General features: G+C 34.0%; 5 protein-coding genes across 7 annotated transcripts; 3 read left to right on the top strand and 2 right to left on the bottom strand.

Annotated features, from left to right (window-relative positions):
- Positions 1-362: 362 nt before the first annotated feature.
- On the bottom strand, positions 363-1,347 carry LOC119081110 (glutathione S-transferase 1-like). 3 transcript variants are annotated; one of them, XM_037189853.1, is made up of 3 exons: positions 1,249-1,347; positions 1,003-1,162; positions 363-942 (listed from the first exon to the last, which is right to left on the bottom strand). In XM_037189853.1, exons 2-3 carry the CDS (start codon positions 1,147-1,149, stop codon positions 409-411), a joined length of 681 nt encoding a protein of 226 aa, XP_037045748.1. In that variant the 5' UTR covers positions 1,150-1,162; positions 1,249-1,347; the 3' UTR covers positions 363-408. The 3 variants fall into 3 exon arrangements, with proteins under 3 accessions (XP_037045748.1, XP_037045749.1, XP_037045746.1); XM_037189854.1 differs by having other exon boundaries at positions 1,226-1,334; XM_037189851.1 differs by lacking the exon at positions 1,249-1,347 and having other exon boundaries at positions 1,003-1,213.
- A 455-nt stretch (positions 1,348-1,802) lies between these two features.
- Positions 1,803-2,768, bottom strand: LOC119081111 (glutathione S-transferase 1-like). The gene is made up of 2 exons (XM_037189855.1): positions 2,431-2,768; positions 1,803-2,366 (listed from the first exon to the last, which is right to left on the bottom strand). Exons 1-2 carry the CDS (start codon positions 2,572-2,574, stop codon positions 1,845-1,847), a joined length of 666 nt encoding a protein of 221 aa, XP_037045750.1. The 5' UTR covers positions 2,575-2,768; the 3' UTR covers positions 1,803-1,844.
- A 130-nt stretch (positions 2,769-2,898) lies between these two features.
- Positions 2,899-3,982, top strand: LOC119081109 (glutathione S-transferase 1-like). Its single transcript, XM_037189850.1, has 2 exons — positions 2,899-3,183; positions 3,264-3,982. Exons 1-2 carry the CDS (start codon positions 3,034-3,036, stop codon positions 3,804-3,806), a joined length of 693 nt encoding a protein of 230 aa, XP_037045745.1. The 5' UTR covers positions 2,899-3,033; the 3' UTR covers positions 3,807-3,982.
- A 4,341-nt stretch (positions 3,983-8,323) lies between these two features.
- Positions 8,324-9,132, top strand: LOC119081112. Its single transcript, XM_037189856.1, has 2 exons — positions 8,324-8,636; positions 8,697-9,132. The coding sequence occupies exons 1-2, from the start codon at positions 8,416-8,418 to the stop codon at positions 9,115-9,117; spliced, it is 642 nt and encodes a 213-aa protein (XP_037045751.1). The 5' UTR covers positions 8,324-8,415; the 3' UTR covers positions 9,118-9,132.
- Positions 9,133-11,425: 2,293 nt separating this feature from the next.
- Positions 11,426-14,612, top strand: LOC119081114 (A-agglutinin anchorage subunit-like). The gene is made up of 3 exons (XM_037189857.1): positions 11,426-11,779; positions 13,760-13,837; positions 14,122-14,612. The coding sequence occupies exons 1-3, from the start codon at positions 11,743-11,745 to the stop codon at positions 14,508-14,510; spliced, it is 504 nt and encodes a 167-aa protein (XP_037045752.1). The 5' UTR covers positions 11,426-11,742; the 3' UTR covers positions 14,511-14,612.
- Positions 14,613-19,851: the final 5,239 nt, after the last annotated feature.

Raw genomic sequence — 19,851 nt, 5'->3', positions numbered from 1 at the left:
TTCAGAAATCTTTTACTTCATTTGTTTTGAACATGCTTTTTGCTATATACGACCACATCAGTCAGAGCTTGTCGTTTATCTTTGCTGTCGTTGTCTATAACAGATGACAGCCGTCTGTAACAGGTGACAGTCACGACCTCTATTGATTGATCATATTTTTGTGTATGTTTTTAAAATTCTAATATTCTGTTGAAAAATTCGGTCGCTCAATCTTTCTGACCCACCCAATACAATGGTGGGACCTAGTTTTAAGTTCATCTAAAAGCTTTACAAAAGTGGAGATCCTTTAATGGAAAGGAATGACGATAAATGAAACAATACGTTTAAGTTAAGCCGTCTAAATATTGGCTGTCTTAGTATCATTTTGTCTTCAGCGTGTCTTCGAGCCGTGACGATGGAATTGTTTAATTAGGAGTTTAATTTTTCCTGGTTTGTCTTCAGTCTTTGCGAAATCAGCTCTTGAAGCATAACAGCTCCTTCGCCATTAGTACTCTCGTAATTCGGCAACTGAGACATTCGTCTCATCCAGTCCTTCAATTTCGGGTACTTGTCCCAATCAATTTCAATGTTCCGGTCAACCGAGGACAATGTTGCCATAAAACAGAAATCAGCCAATGTCATTTCATTACCACACACGTATTGCCCATTTTCTAGGAAAGCTTCTACAATGGGCAAGCTCATTCTGAAGTAGTCTTGACGCTCTTGTGAAATTTCCGCACAGCCAAAGTAGAAAATTGGTTCTATGTACGCTCGGACTCTTCCGAAAAGATAGCCAGTATCGAAATGCATTCTAGCATCAACTAGCGCTCGTTTCACTAGATCTTTCGGATACAATTTATCGTCTTTAGCATATTTTTCGGAAAGATATGAACATATGGCATGACTGTCCACAACAATTGATCCATTATCGTCCAACACCGGAATAGTATGCTGTGGATTCATCTACGGTACAAGTTTCGATACACTTAAAGATGATTTCGAACTTAAAGTGTCATCACTTACTTTTAAAAAGTCTGGTGTTCTATTTTCTCCCTTCGAGGTTTCAGTAACTTTCAAGTCTAGTTCAACACCAATAGCCTGCGCAGCCATTAGCACAGCTCTACATGGCGGACTACGCTTGACGTAGTAAAGTATTGGTTTAGCAGCCATTCACTTTCGAGATCTATCGACTGACAAGATGACTATAAATCACTAAATAATTTTTAATGTAGGCCCCTTAATTCACCCTGCTGTATTTAAGGTATTTAACTTAATATTGCTTTGTTGAGTAGATTTTTACTATGAACACACAAGCAAATATTCGTCTTCGATTGCCAAAACTTCTCTGCACTCAAAAGTAATTTCAAGGCAAACAAAAATAATCTAAAGAAGTATACTTAGTAGGTACCCACTTATATTTGATAAGACTCAAGATGTGTATGTTTAATACTTATTAAACACATCGCCGCACATTATTATGCGGAACAAGAATATGAGCATGTGTGGATAATATGGTCTGGTATCAGGCTGTGATGACATTGCAAAAACTATTATCAATTTTAGTTGCGCAACAATTATGAGATCGTTTTATTTGTCAAAAAGTTAGTAACTTCAGTAAAGCTGTGGGGTAATTCCACCATGTACAAGCCGTTAAAAGTTCTTTTATTTGCAGTGGAAAACATACCTCAAATTGGTATGAAATGTCGTTCAGAGGGGGCTCTTAATTTTGATTTATGCTGGTCGTAACTGGTGCGGTGGACTTACCCTCGTTGTATGTCGAAATTTTATTATTTCTTTTAAAAAAACTAGAAAAAGCCATCAACTCAATTCAAGCTAGAGATTTATTTCGAGATATAAAGAAATCTTTAGCTCAACCGATTTTTCTCGACCATTTGATCAACAGTTTTGACTAGTAAATCACCTCCTTCGCCGCAAAGACTCTCATAGTCAGGCAACTCTCTCATTCTTTTCAACCACCCGGACAATTTCGGATATTTGTCCATATCACCACCATAATGTCTCAACGATGAAACGGTTGCAACGCAACAGTAGTCGGCAATGGTAAGTTCGTTGCCGCAAAGATACGGACCGCGTTCAAGGAATGCTTCCATTATTGGCCAACACTTTTCAATGTACTGAACCTTGTCCTCTGGCACTTCTGCCGAACCGCAATACAGTATTGGTTCATACAAAAATCGTAGTCTTGCAAACAAGAATCCGGTATCAAAATGAAGCCGAGCATCAACCTCAGCTCGTTTCACTAAGTCTTTCGGGTACAGTTGATCGGTATTGGCATATTTATCACACAAGTATGCACATATTGCATGACTATCGTAGATAATAACTCCATTATCGATAATTAGAGGAATGGTATGTTGAGGATTCAACTGTAAATTCGATTTGGACATTTCAATGGTACACTTTGTGTTAATTTATTCGCAAAATTGTCACCTTCTTGAACTCTTCAGATAAGTGTTCTCCTTTGATTAGATCAACATTTCTCAAATCGAATTCAATGCCTAATGCCTTTCCTGTTAGTAAAACGGCACGAGATGGTGGACTTAACAACGTATAATAAAACACAATTTTCCCCATTTTCTTTTGTTGGACCTTTATCTACTTTAAAGGAGCTTCAAATCGATACACTTCAATCACAGATAATTTTCGTAACTAACTCAAAACAGACTCAAGCTACTTTCTACTTTGAATAACGTTTGTCGAACACATTTTACCCGTACTTGTTTTTATCAATCGTCACATATACCACTCTGTGTCATTATATATACACTCATTCTCTCTGTTTATATTATTCGGCATTAGCTCTGCCCATTCCATTCAAGAGCAGTAAGAGTTTTCCAGCTAAGACGATTACTAAAATCATGTAATATGTTTGTGTATTTTATCATGGGTATAGGTATCAACTCATTGATTTTATTTTGGTGTGCTGTCGACCATTGCATCTGGCTTTGTAAGAAAATATAGTTACCAACAAGAGTTTGTTGAGTGTGGATTTGTTACCATTTTTTGTGTATTTTTTGATTCTTTCTAAACAAAATGCCCAATAATCCGATACTTTACTATACTTTTGATTTGAGTCCACCATCTAGAGCGGTACTTCTTACTGCTAAAGCTCTTAATATTGATTTGGAACTACGAAACATTAACTTAATGAAAGGTGAACAATTAACCAGTGAATTTCTAAAGGTATGTGTGTTGGAATTTGTGGTATTCGTATTGATAGTGCTATTGATTTCACAATATTTTTTGTTTTGTTTTTCTTTTAGCTAAATCCACAACACACCATACCACTGCTTATCGATAATGGCGTAATTGTGTACGACAGCCATGCGATATGTGCATATATGTGTGATAAATACGGTTCCGACGATTCATTATATCCAAAAGATATAGTTAAGCGAGCACACGTAAATGCCAGATTGCATTTTGATACGGGATTTTTATTTGCACGATTGCGAATATTTTTCGAACCGATTTTCTATTGGGGATCGTTCGATGTACCAGACGAGAAACTCAATTACATCGCAAAATGTTGGCCATTGATGGAATCATTTTTGGAAAGTTGTGATTACCTTTGCGGTGATGTTTTAACTATAGCCGATTTTTGTTGCATTGCAACGGTAACATCCTGCGATGGCCTTGCACCAATTGATGGGGAAAAATATCCGAAACTAACGGAATGGATAAATCGCATGGAATCGAATGAATTTTACAAGGCTGCACGGATGGCTGAAGGAGCTGTTGCGTTTAAAACGTTTTTGACCAATAAAATACAGGAAAATAAAATTTTATCAGAAGTTAAAGTGTAGACATATCACATTTGATTTATGGCTTGTATGTCAAATCATTTCTAAATAAAATCTCGAGAATCAGTAGATTTAAAGGAAACTTACATACACTGAACGTTAACAAGTTTATAATCAAATGTTTAAAGAATAAAAATGTCCATTATCCTTTTCTATGAAAACCGAAAATAGAATATTCACATTAATTGAACACACGATTTCATAATTTATTTGGTCTGATTATAATCGCTAATTGTACATATAAACACATCGATTGCAATTTCGAAATATTATATTTCCGGTATAGTCGACCGACGCGACGGTACAAATTTAATACCGTATATTTACTCATGCTAATCCCGCGTTCTGTTTACCTTTTGATTTATAATAATTAACATTATGTTTTCGAGTATGAATACTAGAATTTCAAAGCAAAATTTTAAGCGGTTTATCAGAAAATACGCGGCACACGCAGATAATTCAATAATTTCCAGTTTAACTAACCTTTTTAAAGCGGATTTGAAACAAATCGTGCGGTTATCTGCTTTGAATTAACATATCAAATATGTGATGGTCTATTTTCTGTTAAAAACTGTTTTGACGAGTACCAGGCAGTTTTACGAAACAGAATAACGTCAACTGTACCGACATATTCAACATAATCAATCAGAATTTATGCACCAACAGATGATCCAAATTAATGCAAAAAAAACCTCGCAACCCACGATTCTAGAACAACGGTCGGTTTAGTTTCCAAACCGACTTGTTTAAGTTCATTGGCACACCTGAACTTCAGCTTGACCTGACCTTGATTTAAGTTAAATTAATGTATCCGACTGATATGATCTGCACCCAGGGCTTATTTTAGAGAATTTTAATTCTGAAAATTTCGAACAACTCCGGAAAAATGAAAAAAAAAACATTTCCGAATTTTTTAGGAATTCTTCTGAATTTTTTCAGAATTTTTCTCAATAAAAATGTTCTAAAATAAGTCCTGCGAAAGACGAACCGTCGGAATTCAATATTTGTTGTTATACAAAAGATTTTTTCATGATTTTATAAAATTGTGAGGTGAAAAAAATCCTTTGCAAACCCGTAGGAGAAAAACAGCATTTTATAAGCTACCATATAAAAAATATGTCAGCTTTGAATAAAAAATAAAATTGTCTGTGAAAGTTCCATGTGCTTTGAGAAAAGTGTACCTTTGATGCAAATTTGGGGCATCGGTACGGTTTTCTCAAAGCTGACATATTTTTACTCGAAAATGTGGTCGTACATTTTTCAAAAAGGGCTCTCGTAAAAAGATATCAGCGATCAAAAATTTCGAAACGCAGAAATGTAGGCTACAATTACAGAGTACGCTCGGAACCTCTTAACAGGCTGTTTATTTTTTGTCTGAATCTCTGGAAAATACATCTACCAATCTACCATACCTAATGTGAGAAAGACTCGGATAAGGTATGGTGAAAGGACACAGAAAAACATTCCTTCGAATACATAGAAATTGTAAGCAACTGAAATATCTGTACTAGTAAAGTACAACTAATCTTCAGCGTTGTGTAAACCGACAAAAAGAGTATCCTAACGACAAACTTTATGGACAACCCGAGACGAATCCCCTGCATGTTTTGTTATTATTTTAATGTTACTTTACCGATAGAATTTTCAACATATTCCACAACGGCGATACCTTCTCGAACAGATTAATATTCTTTTCCTTCCTAAATTCCTGCTGGAGTATTAAATTTTCCGTAAAGTAAAATCTTCTCTCTGTTCGCGTTATACATATATTTTCTGGCTGTTAAAACTTTTTGTTTTGAATGTTTTGTTTGTTGTCGCTTTCACATAAGCTCTTGTGAGTCTTGAGTGTAATAGATCCTGATATTATTCGCATATCCTATTGGTGTCTGGTGAAGATCTTATTGAAAAAGTACTGGTGAGGTTAAATATGTAATGTGTATGCATACACGGACATTTAGACCGAGAGGATTTGTGCAGATGAGTTCCTTGTAAGGACATGGGATCACATTTATTCAACGACTTTTTTTGTGGTATGGTTTTCATTCTTCACTTAGCACTAACGACTATTCCTAATTTTCACAAAATTTGGACTTTCTACAATTAGTGAGGAGTTGTAACAGATATTTGCTTGCTGAAAGAATAAAATAGGAAATTCCAACAAGAGAGAATGTACAAGGTGTAGATTACGTACTTCTTTATTACTTTGAGAAAATAGACCTTTGTATCCCCGAATTGTCATAAGACAAAACGTCGCTTTTCTTGTGGCTCTTTGAGTTGACATGCCATAGCTTTCACTTTCACTTTCGAACCATTGCCTTCATAATAGACTAACAATATTTTAGTTTGTCTATTTTTACCAGCTGCACCGACCAACTGACTGGCCGAAAAACAAGTAAGTCAAAAATGAGCCACAGGCGCTCCGTCTAATATACACACTACTACTAAAAAAATATTTGTGGTGCGACTTTTTATCAACCTTCATAGACCTAACCGAAATGTGTCCTATAAATAAATCAAGATGACTTTTGAATTTGAAAACTAAGAAAAAGTTTATCTTTGTTTGCTTCGGAAACAAAAAAAATGGTGTAACATAAATTTAGATATTGTCAATTGGTTCAAAGTACTTTTTTAATTTTCCATTTATCGATTCGGTTTTCAAAAAAAAGCAGAGGGAGAAACATACGTAAAGAAGAGTAACTTTCTCGATGGAAATGTGTTTGTTATCTCATTAAAACATTTCCAAGTTTTTTAAAAAGTAACTTCGAAGAACTCTTTAACCATTAAATACAAGTTTTTCGATAGTTATTCTATTTCTGACCTACAAAAATCTTTCATTTGTGAAAAAAGAATTTTTGTGATCTATATAATGAGAGATGAAATTAATATTGAAAATACTCAACAACAATCCGAAGAAAAACAAATTACCGAAGAAAACTTATTTTATTTGTTTTTCAATCATTGCCTTGCCAGTTTTGCTTTTTCTTTGTCTTTCTAAATAACTAAACTTATAACGAAAGATTGTGCTTATATGTGTATTGTGTATCGACGTCGAGTGGTGGTACATGTTTGCATGGATTATTATATGGATATATTTTGCAAACTTTTATATTCCATTTATTTGTGTAAACTTTTTCTATATTCTTGCCTTTTATACACGTAGATACGTTGGTACTTTTGCAAGACGAATAAGAAGAAGAAAAACAATGGCACAAAGCAAATAGCAGAAAGCTTAAAATCTCAAATCACATTGTAACTTCTTTTATTTTGTTACGTAATGCATTTCGATTTTTGTTTTTGTTTTTTTGAGATTTTTTTTTATTAAATTCAACTACTTAAATTATCTTTTTTTCTTCATTACAAACTGTGAATCTTTAATTATCGTCAGATTATGTCTTTTAAAGTGTTGCAGCATCTTAGCGTAATATACAATGAGAACACGTTTTTGAGCGAAAATAAGTTAAATTGTTGCAACAAAAAGCACGCGTTCTTTTGTAAAACTTTTTAATTTGCAGACTTTTCGAAAATGTTTCACTTAATGCCAGCGATACAAAGAAGAAAGACATTTTAAGTGTTTCTTTTGAGTCTTTTGTTACTCGTTGTTGAGTGGAAGTTTTTTGATGCTAGAATCGAACATCAATAAGTTTAACTATTATTTATTGGAAAATGTAAAACGCTCAATTTACATAAAAACTTTCAAAGAATTCTACAATTTATAATTATAAGAATATTTATACGATTTTTCCATTTTCCTCACCAACTTTTCACGTACGACAAGGATGTAACTATAATGATGATAAGATTAAGAGTCAATTCGCCAAAACTTCGAACAGCTTATATGGAATCGGGATTCAAGCCGACGGCAATGCGAAGGAGCTATAGCTCAGACGAATCGTCGTTTCATTGTGAGAATTTGGTGAAACAACATGATAGAGCCAGAAGACATGTACTAGATTTTTTTTTAGAAAACAAACTGAAGAAACGAACCAAAATTGTTAGATTGATAAAAAACGATTTTCGTGACAACTCCGGAGAAAATTTTTCTGAGGGTCATGTCAGCCCAACAAAAAATTTTCGAGAAAAATGTTGTTCCACGAAATTCTCAGACAGGAACGACGATTCGTTTGAACCATAGCTTGTTGGGATCGTCGTCGGCTTGAATCCCGACTGTTCGAAGTTTTTGCGAATTGACTCTTAAATTCTACTCCAACATTCCAAACAAACCAAAATCCAATTCTTATAAGCCTGCTAAATACGAGCCCCTACAGTATTATGAGCTCTATAAATGGTCTTTTCGTTTGTTCGTTCAAACTATCAAAGGATGAGTGAACCTGTAACACCTGTAACAGGGGGCTCGTATTTGGTAGTTTTACCCCATGTATTTCTTAAATTATGCCGGATTTTTTCTTGACTTCAAGCGAGAAATACATCATAAATCATAAAAAGTATAAAAACTTCACTGTATCAGTAAACCAATGAAAGTGAGTATAGTTTCATTGCAGTAAACAGATAGTAGTAGTCGATGTAACAGCAATGATTTAGTAGGCATCACCAGAACTTTCAAACAAGCCCACTGACCTAATCTTTTTTATTTTGCTTGGAAACAAACAGCAAAATGTCCAAGAACCTGTCGAGAACACTATTTTACGAGTTCTACAAGAGTGATCCAAATTTTATTTACGAATCTGTGGAGGAATATAGAAACTTTAAATCCGATCCCGACTTTGCTGATAAAACCATTGAGGAATATAGACGAGTAAAGGCATTGGAGAAAAAAGAGACGAACATCATGAATGAGTTAGCTTCGAATGAGGACGAAACGTCACCGGCTGAAAGGTATAAAATCTGTAAGTTTTAAAGTTTCGTCGAGTTTCTTTATTAAAGTGAAATGAATAGTCCAACCAGCTGTCTCACGAGCGAAATCACCTTGATTCCAACCGAAAGCGAAATAGTTGAGACTGTTAATGACACTGAAACTGAACCAGAAAATAAAATTGAGAACGAAGATACTATCGTTGATGAGATACAAATTGCAATCACTGAATTGAAAGTGGAGAGCTCGGTGCAACAAGAATTTGAACAATCGCTGGAACAATTCTGGAAGCGTGGTGACACCGAGACTTCGTTAAACGATTCAAAATCTTCGTCAAGATGTAGTTCAGAAACTTTGTCAAGATTAGCATCAGAAACTGAATTGAATACGACTAGGAGCAAGAAAAGGACAAAATCAAAGTTCAAAATTCCAAAATCTCGGTCCACAATTAATCTTAGAAAGGTAAAATCGCGTTACATGGATGTATTCAAAAAGAATGATTAAATTGAATCGATACCGCAAAAAGCGTACATGAAGAACTGTTGATAAGATTTATAAGAATCGTGCGCTATTTTATAACAATCACACCAAATTGACAAAACTTCAATTGACCCTAATTTGATACACAAAAAAAGAGCATTTTCGGAACATTTACCGAAAGATTTTCTTGTCGAAAAAGGTACATCAAATTCACATTAGATTTTGTTCACGCTCACAAATATCTACATGAAATTACGTTCAACTGAAATGACACTAATGATCCATTTCCCCCAAAAAACATTTCATCTAAAATTGAAGAGACAATCCTTTAATCTCGTCAAACGATTCAAATTTTATGTCGAGGAAAAATTCGCTTTATATGGGGATCCATAAATGAAATGGTGAAAATGAAAATGTGTGTGCGAGTGTGTGTGGTATATGTATACAGGGAATTTCGAAATAATTACACTTACGGTATAGTGAAGATAGTAAATTGCTACATTTGCATGATCTCGGCTTATTTGATTGTTGACTGACTTTTTAATCGAGAGTTGACGCGTGTTTCACAATTCAGCGTTAGGGGGGTAAGTATTACAACCTGCACGCTGTAGCAAAATCGTGTGGGATATTATGACAGTTTAATACAAAAATCAATGTATCAAGAAGTTTGTAGAAAAGTTTTGTTTTAATGAAGAGATTAATGAGGGTTTTCTATGACGCACCATACATTCCTAATATTTTACCACTAACCACTTTCCAACCATCAACTCTCAGCTACCAGTTTCTCAATAATTTATATCGGCAATTAGAATAGCATAAGTCGATGAGATTAACTAAATTACGTAGCTCCATAAGAGACTGTATAATGTTTGTGATGAAACAATTCCGGAAAGGATACTTGTGTGTAATCAATTATTTATCTAATGAATCGACCAGTTGTATGTTCGCAAAACGCTCGTTCATCTGCATTCCAACTGATGGTTCCTAGTGGTCTGCCAATTTCTAAAATAAAATAGACAATGGAAAATGAATAAAGAAAAAGGAAAACTAACTTTATGACTCCCCCGTCCCATTCACATTACCACCGAAAGACTTCGCATCATATAATAAAATTTCGATAAACTCATAAGTGCTATTTTCTGTTTTACTTTTGTTTAATATGTACTACCTAACTACAATCCAGAGCGGATAATAGTATAATCCTAGGTCATATAAAATCTACAATAAAACTTTAGTGAGGGCTTCGAATGTGAATGGACATGCTTTTATAGTCCGTCAGGGCGGGAATCATTGTATAGTTGGTGTTGCTCTAAAATCAACAATGAAGCACTTTATGGTATACCTACTGTATGTTTGTTAATAAATACGAAAAGAAAGGAATGGCAAAGAAAAATCGGTCACCATAAAGTTCTGACAATGGTTCAGTTTTAAATTAATTAACATTATAAAATGTAGGTGGTAGGTACTTGCATCTCTGATATCTAAATTACGACTTCTAAATGATTGTGAGTAACTCAATTTCGCCAAATGGCAATATGTGTAGAATGTGTAGATAAGCGTTATCTCACTGACGTTTTTACGATTAAATTACATTACAAGTTTTATCTATCCAGTACGGTGTTTTACAAAAAGTTTGTTTACGAATTCAAGACCAGTACTACACGACACTTTTTCAGTCGCTCATAAGGCCTAAGTGCAACAATTTTCATTTCAAATTTCGACAAGCACCCTACATATCATAACGCTTACTACTCTAGTGGTCCGTTGCCAAAACCATTTGTTCATCGACCCTAGAAGCGCTAGAAGTTCCCTAACGAAAGTAGCCTTAGATTCAAGAAAAGCTTTCAATCCGAAAGTTTGACTTGTGAAGCACGACGGGCATCAACAAAAAAATTAATTTTCAATTAGACTCTTACATTATTTGGCACCAACACCTTCATTTCGACACCAATTGGGATTTTCTTCGATATATGAGAGAGCCTAGGCATACACTCGGGCACTAAATAAAATTGGAAAAACAAAACGTCTTACTTTTCGAGTAGTGCGACGACTTCAAATTGTGCCCTTACGAGACGCTCCAAAAGTGTCGTGTGGCACCGGTTTATGTATAGGCTTTTTAGATCGAAATTCTAATCAAAGTTCGACACTAACTATTTTGTTTCGTATTGTAACTCAGCCAGTTTTCATTCACACAAACAAAAGTTTTGCTGTGTTTTTCAACGTATAAGCAAGCACCCTGTAAAGCAAGTGAAATCGAGTAAAATTTGAAGAGAGTCCTTGATTCATTAGCCTAACTTTCAGTCCTAATTGTCCTAACTTTCAGTCATAGCTTCAAATTGTGTTTAGAATAGTTGGAGTAATTCGGATATTCATTGTGATTTTGTGGAGTAAATCATCACCGAACTGCCGCTGAAGTTACAAAATTAGACTGATTATTTTGCTATTTTAAGTCTTATGTTCCGTATGATGATTCGCGTTGATATTTCCGATAAAACTTGATAAAACGTCTATACTGATAAAACTAATCGAAATAATGAACATTTTCAACGAGAGTGAAGTCAAAGCAAAATCAGTTTTTCGTGAAAGACGATACAACTGTGACTTTCTTCTGTAACACATCAAATAGATACTCGTGAAAAAGCTGACAATATGACAAGATGTGGAACTTGTGTCGACAAAACATTAAGTAAGTGTAGCTTTCGGAAAACCTGTAAATCCGTTGCAAGGAGTAACGTAGTGAGTGATATCATCAACAAAATATTTATTCTACCGTGATATTTGTATTCAATTCCACAATTCGGAATACAATAGTGAGTTGTCGTGCGACCTGTGAGACGAAAAACCTGTCGACATTAATAGGATAACTCAATTTCAATTTGACTTTTTTAATAAAAAGATAAATTTTTAGTTTTTTTTTCGTTGAATGAATTAACGACAGTGTCATTGTGATGATTTATTTTCTAGTGAAATGTTTGTTGACATAATGGCATATAAAAGATGTGATAAACACCTGTCCATGAACCTATTCATAACTCATTAGTTCTCTTAATTTTTTAAATGTTGCGCACAATAGTCGTCAAATTATCAAGTTTCGATCCATTTAATCTGCATGGATTTGTTTAAATGGAATACAAAATGGCTGCTATCGTTTTCCCAATATAAACGGCTATTTGAAGAGACCATGATGTAATGAAGTGCGCTTGTGTCATACCTAAATGTATCACCATTTCGTATCCAACTGTGGGATTCCCGCACACAGTAATATAAGTTAAAAGTTGGCGATACAGTCGGCGACTTTAAAATAAGTGACTCATTTTGTTTGAACTGCTTTTCAGCTGATCCACTCATACAAACAAAAGTGCTTATGCTTTACTAGCATCTTTTGAGTAAAACATGTCACATTTCATTGTGACAAATAATGGAAATGTTTTTTTTGTGAAAAAATGCACAAGTAGTACCATTTGCATCATTTGTCATTCCATTGATTGTTAATGTAAATATTAACAAATGTTTAACTAAGCATTTAATTATAGTACACGAACGTAGGTTCTAAATTTTTATTTTGACGAGTAGGGACATTATAGATAGAGCCGAAGGAGATTAGGCAATGTAATAGTACATTCCTTGCCACCCACTGGAGTGTTTACCGACTGTTGTAGCTCCTTAGAATTGTAACGCATACTGGAGCTACGCGGGGCGATTAGTTTAAGAAATGGTTTTTGGTAATAATTGAAATTGACTTCGACTACGTCTCGATTGGTAAATTTCACACAAGAAGCGCAATTTTCCGCATTTCTTCCATTGCCAAGCAAAGTATTTTACGTGTTACGGCATGTTTCATTTTCATTTACATTGCCTAATCACGTAAAGCATTGTACTTATGAGGTTCCAAGTTGTTATTTGACAAGTGGGGAATACAGCTGTAACACCCCACTTATCAAATATACAACTTGGAACCTCGGAAGTAATATACTATTAATCAAAAACCTGAGGTAAAGTCTGACCACCGTTAAGTAAAGTTAACTTTACCTCACATTTTTGAGTAAATACATATTTCATATGAAGCGCCACTTACATTGCCGTAACACGTGAAACAATTAATTAATTAACATTAGAAATATGTTCATGAGGTCATGAAAAAATTGGTAGAACAATTTCTTATCAGTTCGACAGTGTTAGCTTTTTGTTTTCAAACTTAAGAGCTTATTATTTCTATTTTCAATTAATCACAATATAACATCCGGTGATTTTGAATTTATCTTGAATTTTTAGACTTTAAACCGAAAAATCGGTTAGTTTTCATTTTTCTTTTTTGATAAGATAAATTGGCTAATGCTAAGAATGTGTGTGTGCTGTGCATCCCTATTTCGTATTATTGTTTTGGATGTTATAAAAGTTAAAAGCGATATTATTTACAGTCGGCAACTTTGAAATTAGGTGACGCATTTTGTTGTAGCTGTTTAGCTGATCCAGCCATACAAACAACAGTATATGTACTTGTTTATACAGGTGTATGCTCGTTTTTTGGCAAATTACAATATTTATTTAACTGTCAAGCAATAATATCACAAAACATAGAAAAAAGTTGTGTACTGGCGGATCAGCTGAAAAACACAAAACAACAATAGTCGTTTGTAACATATTTTTTACGTTTTTCTATTTTCAGCTTGGATTGGCTTACATAAACGGCTGACATTCTTTGCAATACTTTCGTTCGCACTTTTCATCTCTACAATTTCCTTGGGTATGAAAAAGTTCTTTTTTTAATTTATCCACACTGGATTGCATGACGGATGTAGATTAATATATTTGAACATGACCTAATAACCTAAGATTTGTATGTAAGTTTATCGAGCCATGAGCCCGATTGATTTACATTATGTAACATACCGTGTGTGACACTGTGTATATTGGGTTAATTTGAAAGTTACTTGACTGTAAAAGATTAGAGCGTTTTAGATTTTAGATGTCACACTTCTTAATGTGATGTTCCGACTTACTTATAACTCTTAACAATAAATATTTTAGCTGCTACAAATAATAGGCTACGTAGAGAGCTTAGAGATGCTAGAGCAGCCTCAGATGATACCAACACATCACCAATTGACGATACTTCCACATCACCAAGTGACGATACATCCACATCACCAAGTGACGATACAACCACATTACAAAGTGAAGATACTTCCACTTCACCAAGTGACGATACTACCACATTAACAAGTGAGGATACGCCCCCATCACAAGCTAGTGATACGACCCCATCATCAACTGATGCGACCCCACCATCAACTGATGCGACTCCATCATCAACTGATGCGACCCCATCATCAACTGATGCGACCCCATCATCAACTGATGCGACCCCATCATCAACTGATACGACCCCATCAGCAGCCACAACAGAAACACCATAAAATGGCGAAGAAATTCAGGAAGTTCCTCTTTCGAAGAGTAGACAAAAATAATTTTTCACAAGAATTTGAAATTCGCTTCGCATTAAAAAAATTCAAAATTTACCAGTAATTCGTTTATTTGAAAGCTGCCGAATTCGGAAAGGGAATATATAGATTGTAGGTAATAAATTTTCACTCAGGTGTGCACCAAAAATTGTAACACTTCCAAATACACAAAAAAATACGTTATTACAGCGCCTTTCTTATTGAAAACGTTTCCGTGAATTGTCACAAAATTTTCATAAAATTTCACGATTTGAAAATCAAGAACTTCGTGAACACTTTCATTAATATAGTCCCATAGTCTTTAACTGTGGGATTTATGAGTTTATTCTTTGCGATTATGTCAAGACATAATATAATACGAAATTCTATGCACTGCCTGACTGATACATTTCAATGATTTAAGTCACTTTTATTAAGGCCAGTTCATAGTCGCATACATTTTTGCGATATATGCGACCATGAACTGGCCTTAAGCTTTTCACTCTAGTACTAAAGTGTGAATAGTGAAATAAATATTATTCTCACTACCTCAAAGGAAAGACTAAATTGGAAGATGAGCAAAATAGGCCTGATGACCGTCGGACTAAGTCGTACTAGTTTCAGCTGCCTAACAAAATGGCCGTCGTCGCCATATTGTATTTTAGTGAAAATGAAAAACGTCGGTAAAATAATGCTGATTTACAATTGTTCATGTTCATGCATTAGGAAAAGTAAAATTATATTTCAAGTTGCAAAATGGGATCTTGTAAAAAACATAAATTTCTTGAACAAGTGAATTTTTGAAGACAGATTGTGATTTTGGAAATTGTAATCATTCTTATCTACAAATGATCAAGGCATAATGAACACTCAACCGTTTTGAACAGGAATCGTTTTTCGTTGAGATTGCACATCTTCCATATATTGCTTATAATAATTTAGAAAAATATCCTTTTACTATAGTAAATTCTCTGAAACAACAGTGTAAATACTTTATTGAATTGAGAACAGAGTTTGTGTACAGTGTACACCACCCTACACACGTGTGGCTGTTCTTTTTCGTTTCAGATTAAATTGTGTAGCCTTGAGCGTTTTTGATGCTAATAAATACATTATGAATGAACAAACGAAACACAAAATTGTAAAAAAAAACAATTTCGCACAATCAAATACTAAAGGCGTTGTTATTGCCTCAATTATTTAGCTTATTTTCTTGATTCCAGCTCCAATCTCACAATGGTCGACAGAGGTATATATTCACACCCAAAAAAAAAACTTGTATTTCTGATATGAATTCAGTTCAGTTTCCGCATTTTTGCAGGACGAGAATATACACGGAAAAATGAACAGAGCACACACATATGTTTTGCAATCCAGCAATTTCAGTTACAATTTTCCTATTTTCACCACAAGAGAAGTCTTATTTTTATTGCGCGATATTTGATATGTGTTTGAGTGTATGGATTTTACTTATGGTTTGTGCATGCATGCATATCCATTCAGATATCGAATATTGCCAAGAGCATTCAAAGACTGTATTTTTTCCATTCCTTTTTTTTGAAAAAAAAAAAATATATTTATCGATAATGGATTTGACTGTATTTGATATATGGTTGCCGAACGCGACATATTTTATATTTTAGGGCGGGCATGTGTTTTATGTCAATATTTGTGGGTTAACTGGAGCATTCTTTTGCCATATTTATATTCCATTTTTGGTTCCATGTTCAATGAAGTATATTTTTATTTACTTATAGTGGTTGGTGAGCATTATTTGTGTATCTTTTTTTTGCGGCGTTTCCATCTGGAAATGTAGAATTCACACCTACTATTATGCTTAAAAGTTTTGTGTAGGTGGACAAATCCGGATTCATGGTGTTTCAAGTAAACACAACGAAAAAAAAAATGGAATTTAAAGTCTCAAAGGGATGCTTTTAAAAGTTCGTTGACAACGCAAACAACTACAATTTGTTGCAGCGGTCTAATATTTATCAAAGAAAGGAATTATGTTAAAGCTTCTCTCTCCATTTATAAAATATCTTGCTACCACATTCCATAAGCTACCCACGTTCTCGTATTTATAATTTATGAGCACCAAACAATTTTAAAAAATTCAGCATTTTGGAGTTCTTATAATCTTTTTTTTTATGTCTCGATAAAAGTTAGCATCCACCATAACCATCCACTAAAAAAAAAAATTAAAAGAAAAATAGTAACTTCTACGAAATCCGATCACCAGTGAAATATGATAAAATAATTTCTTTAATGATTCGAATGAGCTGAAGACAGTTTTCGAATTCGATATTGCTTTTATAACACGAAACAAAGCGTAAGAGAGAACATCCTGCGCTATCATTATTAATTTAATATTTTATCGTACACATTCACCCCTTTTATTATTGTCTTGATTGTGACTAACAGTGGCGTTCGTACTATCGACTTTCAAAGGGATGTTTACTTTGCAGAGACTTTACAGCTTTACCTTACCTTCAATTTTATCTCTCACAGACTTGCCGTTCTTCGTTCATTACCATCAATTATTTTGTCGGGACGCTCGTTATTTTTATTTCTTTTTACCAATAATTTCCATTGTTCCAATTTTGACTTTATAATGGTAAAGTGGTTTAAAATATTGCTAAAAGAAAATCGCATTGGTAGACCAGGAAAAAATAATCCCTCGAGTAAATTTCACTTCGGATCTAGAAATGTCATGGGACTTTTACTTCAATCCTTTTTGATAAAAGAGTTTAAGATCTCATCTGTAGAGGGTAACTTAGTCTCCAGATGCTTCAGATAATGTAGATTACCTGGAGACAGGGTTACTCGCTGCAGGTGACATTGTCAACTTTTTTGTCAGTGTGTAATATCTCAATAGACAGTCTCTTGTCGTCTGGTCGCTAATAATAAAAAAATAACTCATGAGTTAAAAGTTTTGCTCTGGGGAGCTTGAGAGGATTGCGGTGATCTTAAACAATAGTTCTTAAGCTTATTTATAACTGTCAATCTTTTTTAGTAATAAAAGTTGTTGACCTGACATCTCAACCATTTTTTTAGTTTACAACTAAACTTAACACTGGACATTCGACGCATTACCTTAAAAAAAGGTCGGAAATCCTCTGCTGACTAGCAGCTTCATCTATCATCTGCAGATGGACGCACATATACTAGATTATACAAGTCAAAAATATGCTTGGTCTCATTTCGTAGGGATGCACAACAGTCCAATCTGAGGTTCAGCTGCAGGATTGATTCCACCCTCCTATTCTAAACTTAACTAGGGCTATGAGTTTCCTCGCCTTTACGAGGTTGCGTTTAATAACACTTGTGAAAATAACTGAGGTCTCGAGCCCCCGAAGTGTTTCAGGTTTCCACATCACTGAAACATTTTATGATAGATATTATTACAGAAAATGAAAATCCATTTCATGCCTGGATATATATTCTATATATAGGGAATGGGATGGCATGGTTTGCCACCAACATTTCGCCACAAGAAAAGAATACAACTTATTAACGAAAGGTTCGTAAGATATTACGTAGATTGTTATAACCCATTAAAGAATAAACCCTGGAATAAACACAAATTTACAAATTTAATATTTATTAATTAAATTTCGTACAGTATTATCATGTATAATTGCGTTATTAAAATTTTGAGAGATTATGTGTGTATATATGTGTATGTGTGTGTGTGTTATCATTATGATTTTGAGTTTGGGAGTAAAATAATCATTATTCTACTAAATTAATGTATAATAATACATTTGTATGGATTTATGTTGATATAATCAATTATTCCGCTAGATTCGAAAAAAGGAAAATGTATGTTCGGATGTATGTGTGTGTGTGAACTGTATGTTCGGGAAAATGGAAATTAATTTTGTGAATTCAACTGTTACTTTAATTAGTGACAGCGAAATTAAAACACCAATCAAATCAATTAAATGATTAAATATTAAATGTTAAATTATTCGGCAATCAATTGTTGAATTTCGGTAATCAATTGTTGAATGTTTCGAATTATATTAATTGCCTAAAAAATTGTCAGCTTACATTTTATTGTGGCTAGATAACTGAATAATGACTGAGATGATTCCGCATGATTATTGATGCATTTTTGGTTGAATTAATTCAAAAACACTTTTCAACAAGAGTGCATGACAGCCACAATACTTTAACTACTACTACATAATATGTAGCATGTTTTCAGATTATTGTTTTGATTCGTGGCTGCGTAACAAGAACACGAATCCGGCAACAGGAAGTATTTCAAAGTAGTTTTGTTTTAATTAAACGTTTTTGTGAAAGTATTTTATGTTGTTTGTGGCATCTTTTTTAAAACGTACGACAATCCGTTTAGAAACAGCTATGGTTTTGTTAGGTGTTATCGACAACGATGACAAAAATGAACGAAGATTGGTGATTACAGTGAGTTCTTTTTTAGCTCTGAACATATTTGAGATTTTCTAGAGTTTCAAAAGTCATCGATGTAGGGTCCCAGTCAATAATATTTCAGGTTATGATATTTTGGCGAATCCAAATTTTGCGTCAAAATATCATTATGTAAATCTAAAATTGTGTTTTCTGAAGGTGAACAAACTGTGGTAGAATAAAAAAGGGAAGAAAAACAACTACAAGCAATCACTAAGGGAAACAAAAGAAGTAAAAGATTCAATGGCTTTGTGTTGTTGTCGTTTATTATTCTACACCCAAAAAAAATGAAATTTTGGATGTATATTAAAATCGCCCAATTTCTACGAGTAACCCGTAGAAAGTACGTTTTGGATGTACAATTTACGGATGAGTAAACCATTGGTCTTATCGTGTTTTTGGGGGTTTTATCCGTATGTTGAATGTTGATGTACACTTTATTCGTACATTGTTGTACATTTAATCCGTACTTATCATGTGACAGTTCAACTGTCACAGTTGCAATTGTGAATTCTATATTTCAACCAATTTGACCTCATTCCGCTCCTCAGATATCTTTTTTTCAATTATTTTCTTAGACAACAATAATTTTTATTGGTTGAATTAAAAAAAATTAAATGAAAATGTTAAAAAAAAAATCTGATGCGGGTTTGATTCGAAATTACGGAGAGGGCAGCCACATCAAGAATTCCTAACTTTGATCTGATGAGGCCGATCAAGGTGATTGATAAATGTAAGGTTGCTCGTAAAATTTGCAGCTAGTTTGTCTACCATTCCCACTTAGGTTAAAATGTGACTACAGGCTTGAAGCACAACAGACGTAGGAAGTAGAAAAAACTACTTGCTGATGGCGGAAGACTGTCATTTGGCAGGTGATGTTAATGAC

This window comes from Bradysia coprophila, unplaced genomic scaffold (genome assembly GCF_014529535.1).
Source record: "Bradysia coprophila strain Holo2 unplaced genomic scaffold, BU_Bcop_v1 contig_350, whole genome shotgun sequence".
Classification (NCBI taxonomy): Eukaryota; Metazoa; Arthropoda; class Insecta; order Diptera; family Sciaridae; genus Bradysia; species Bradysia coprophila.
The sequence above is the reverse complement of the archived record's forward strand: the minus strand, read 5'-3'. Positions and strand labels throughout refer to the sequence as shown.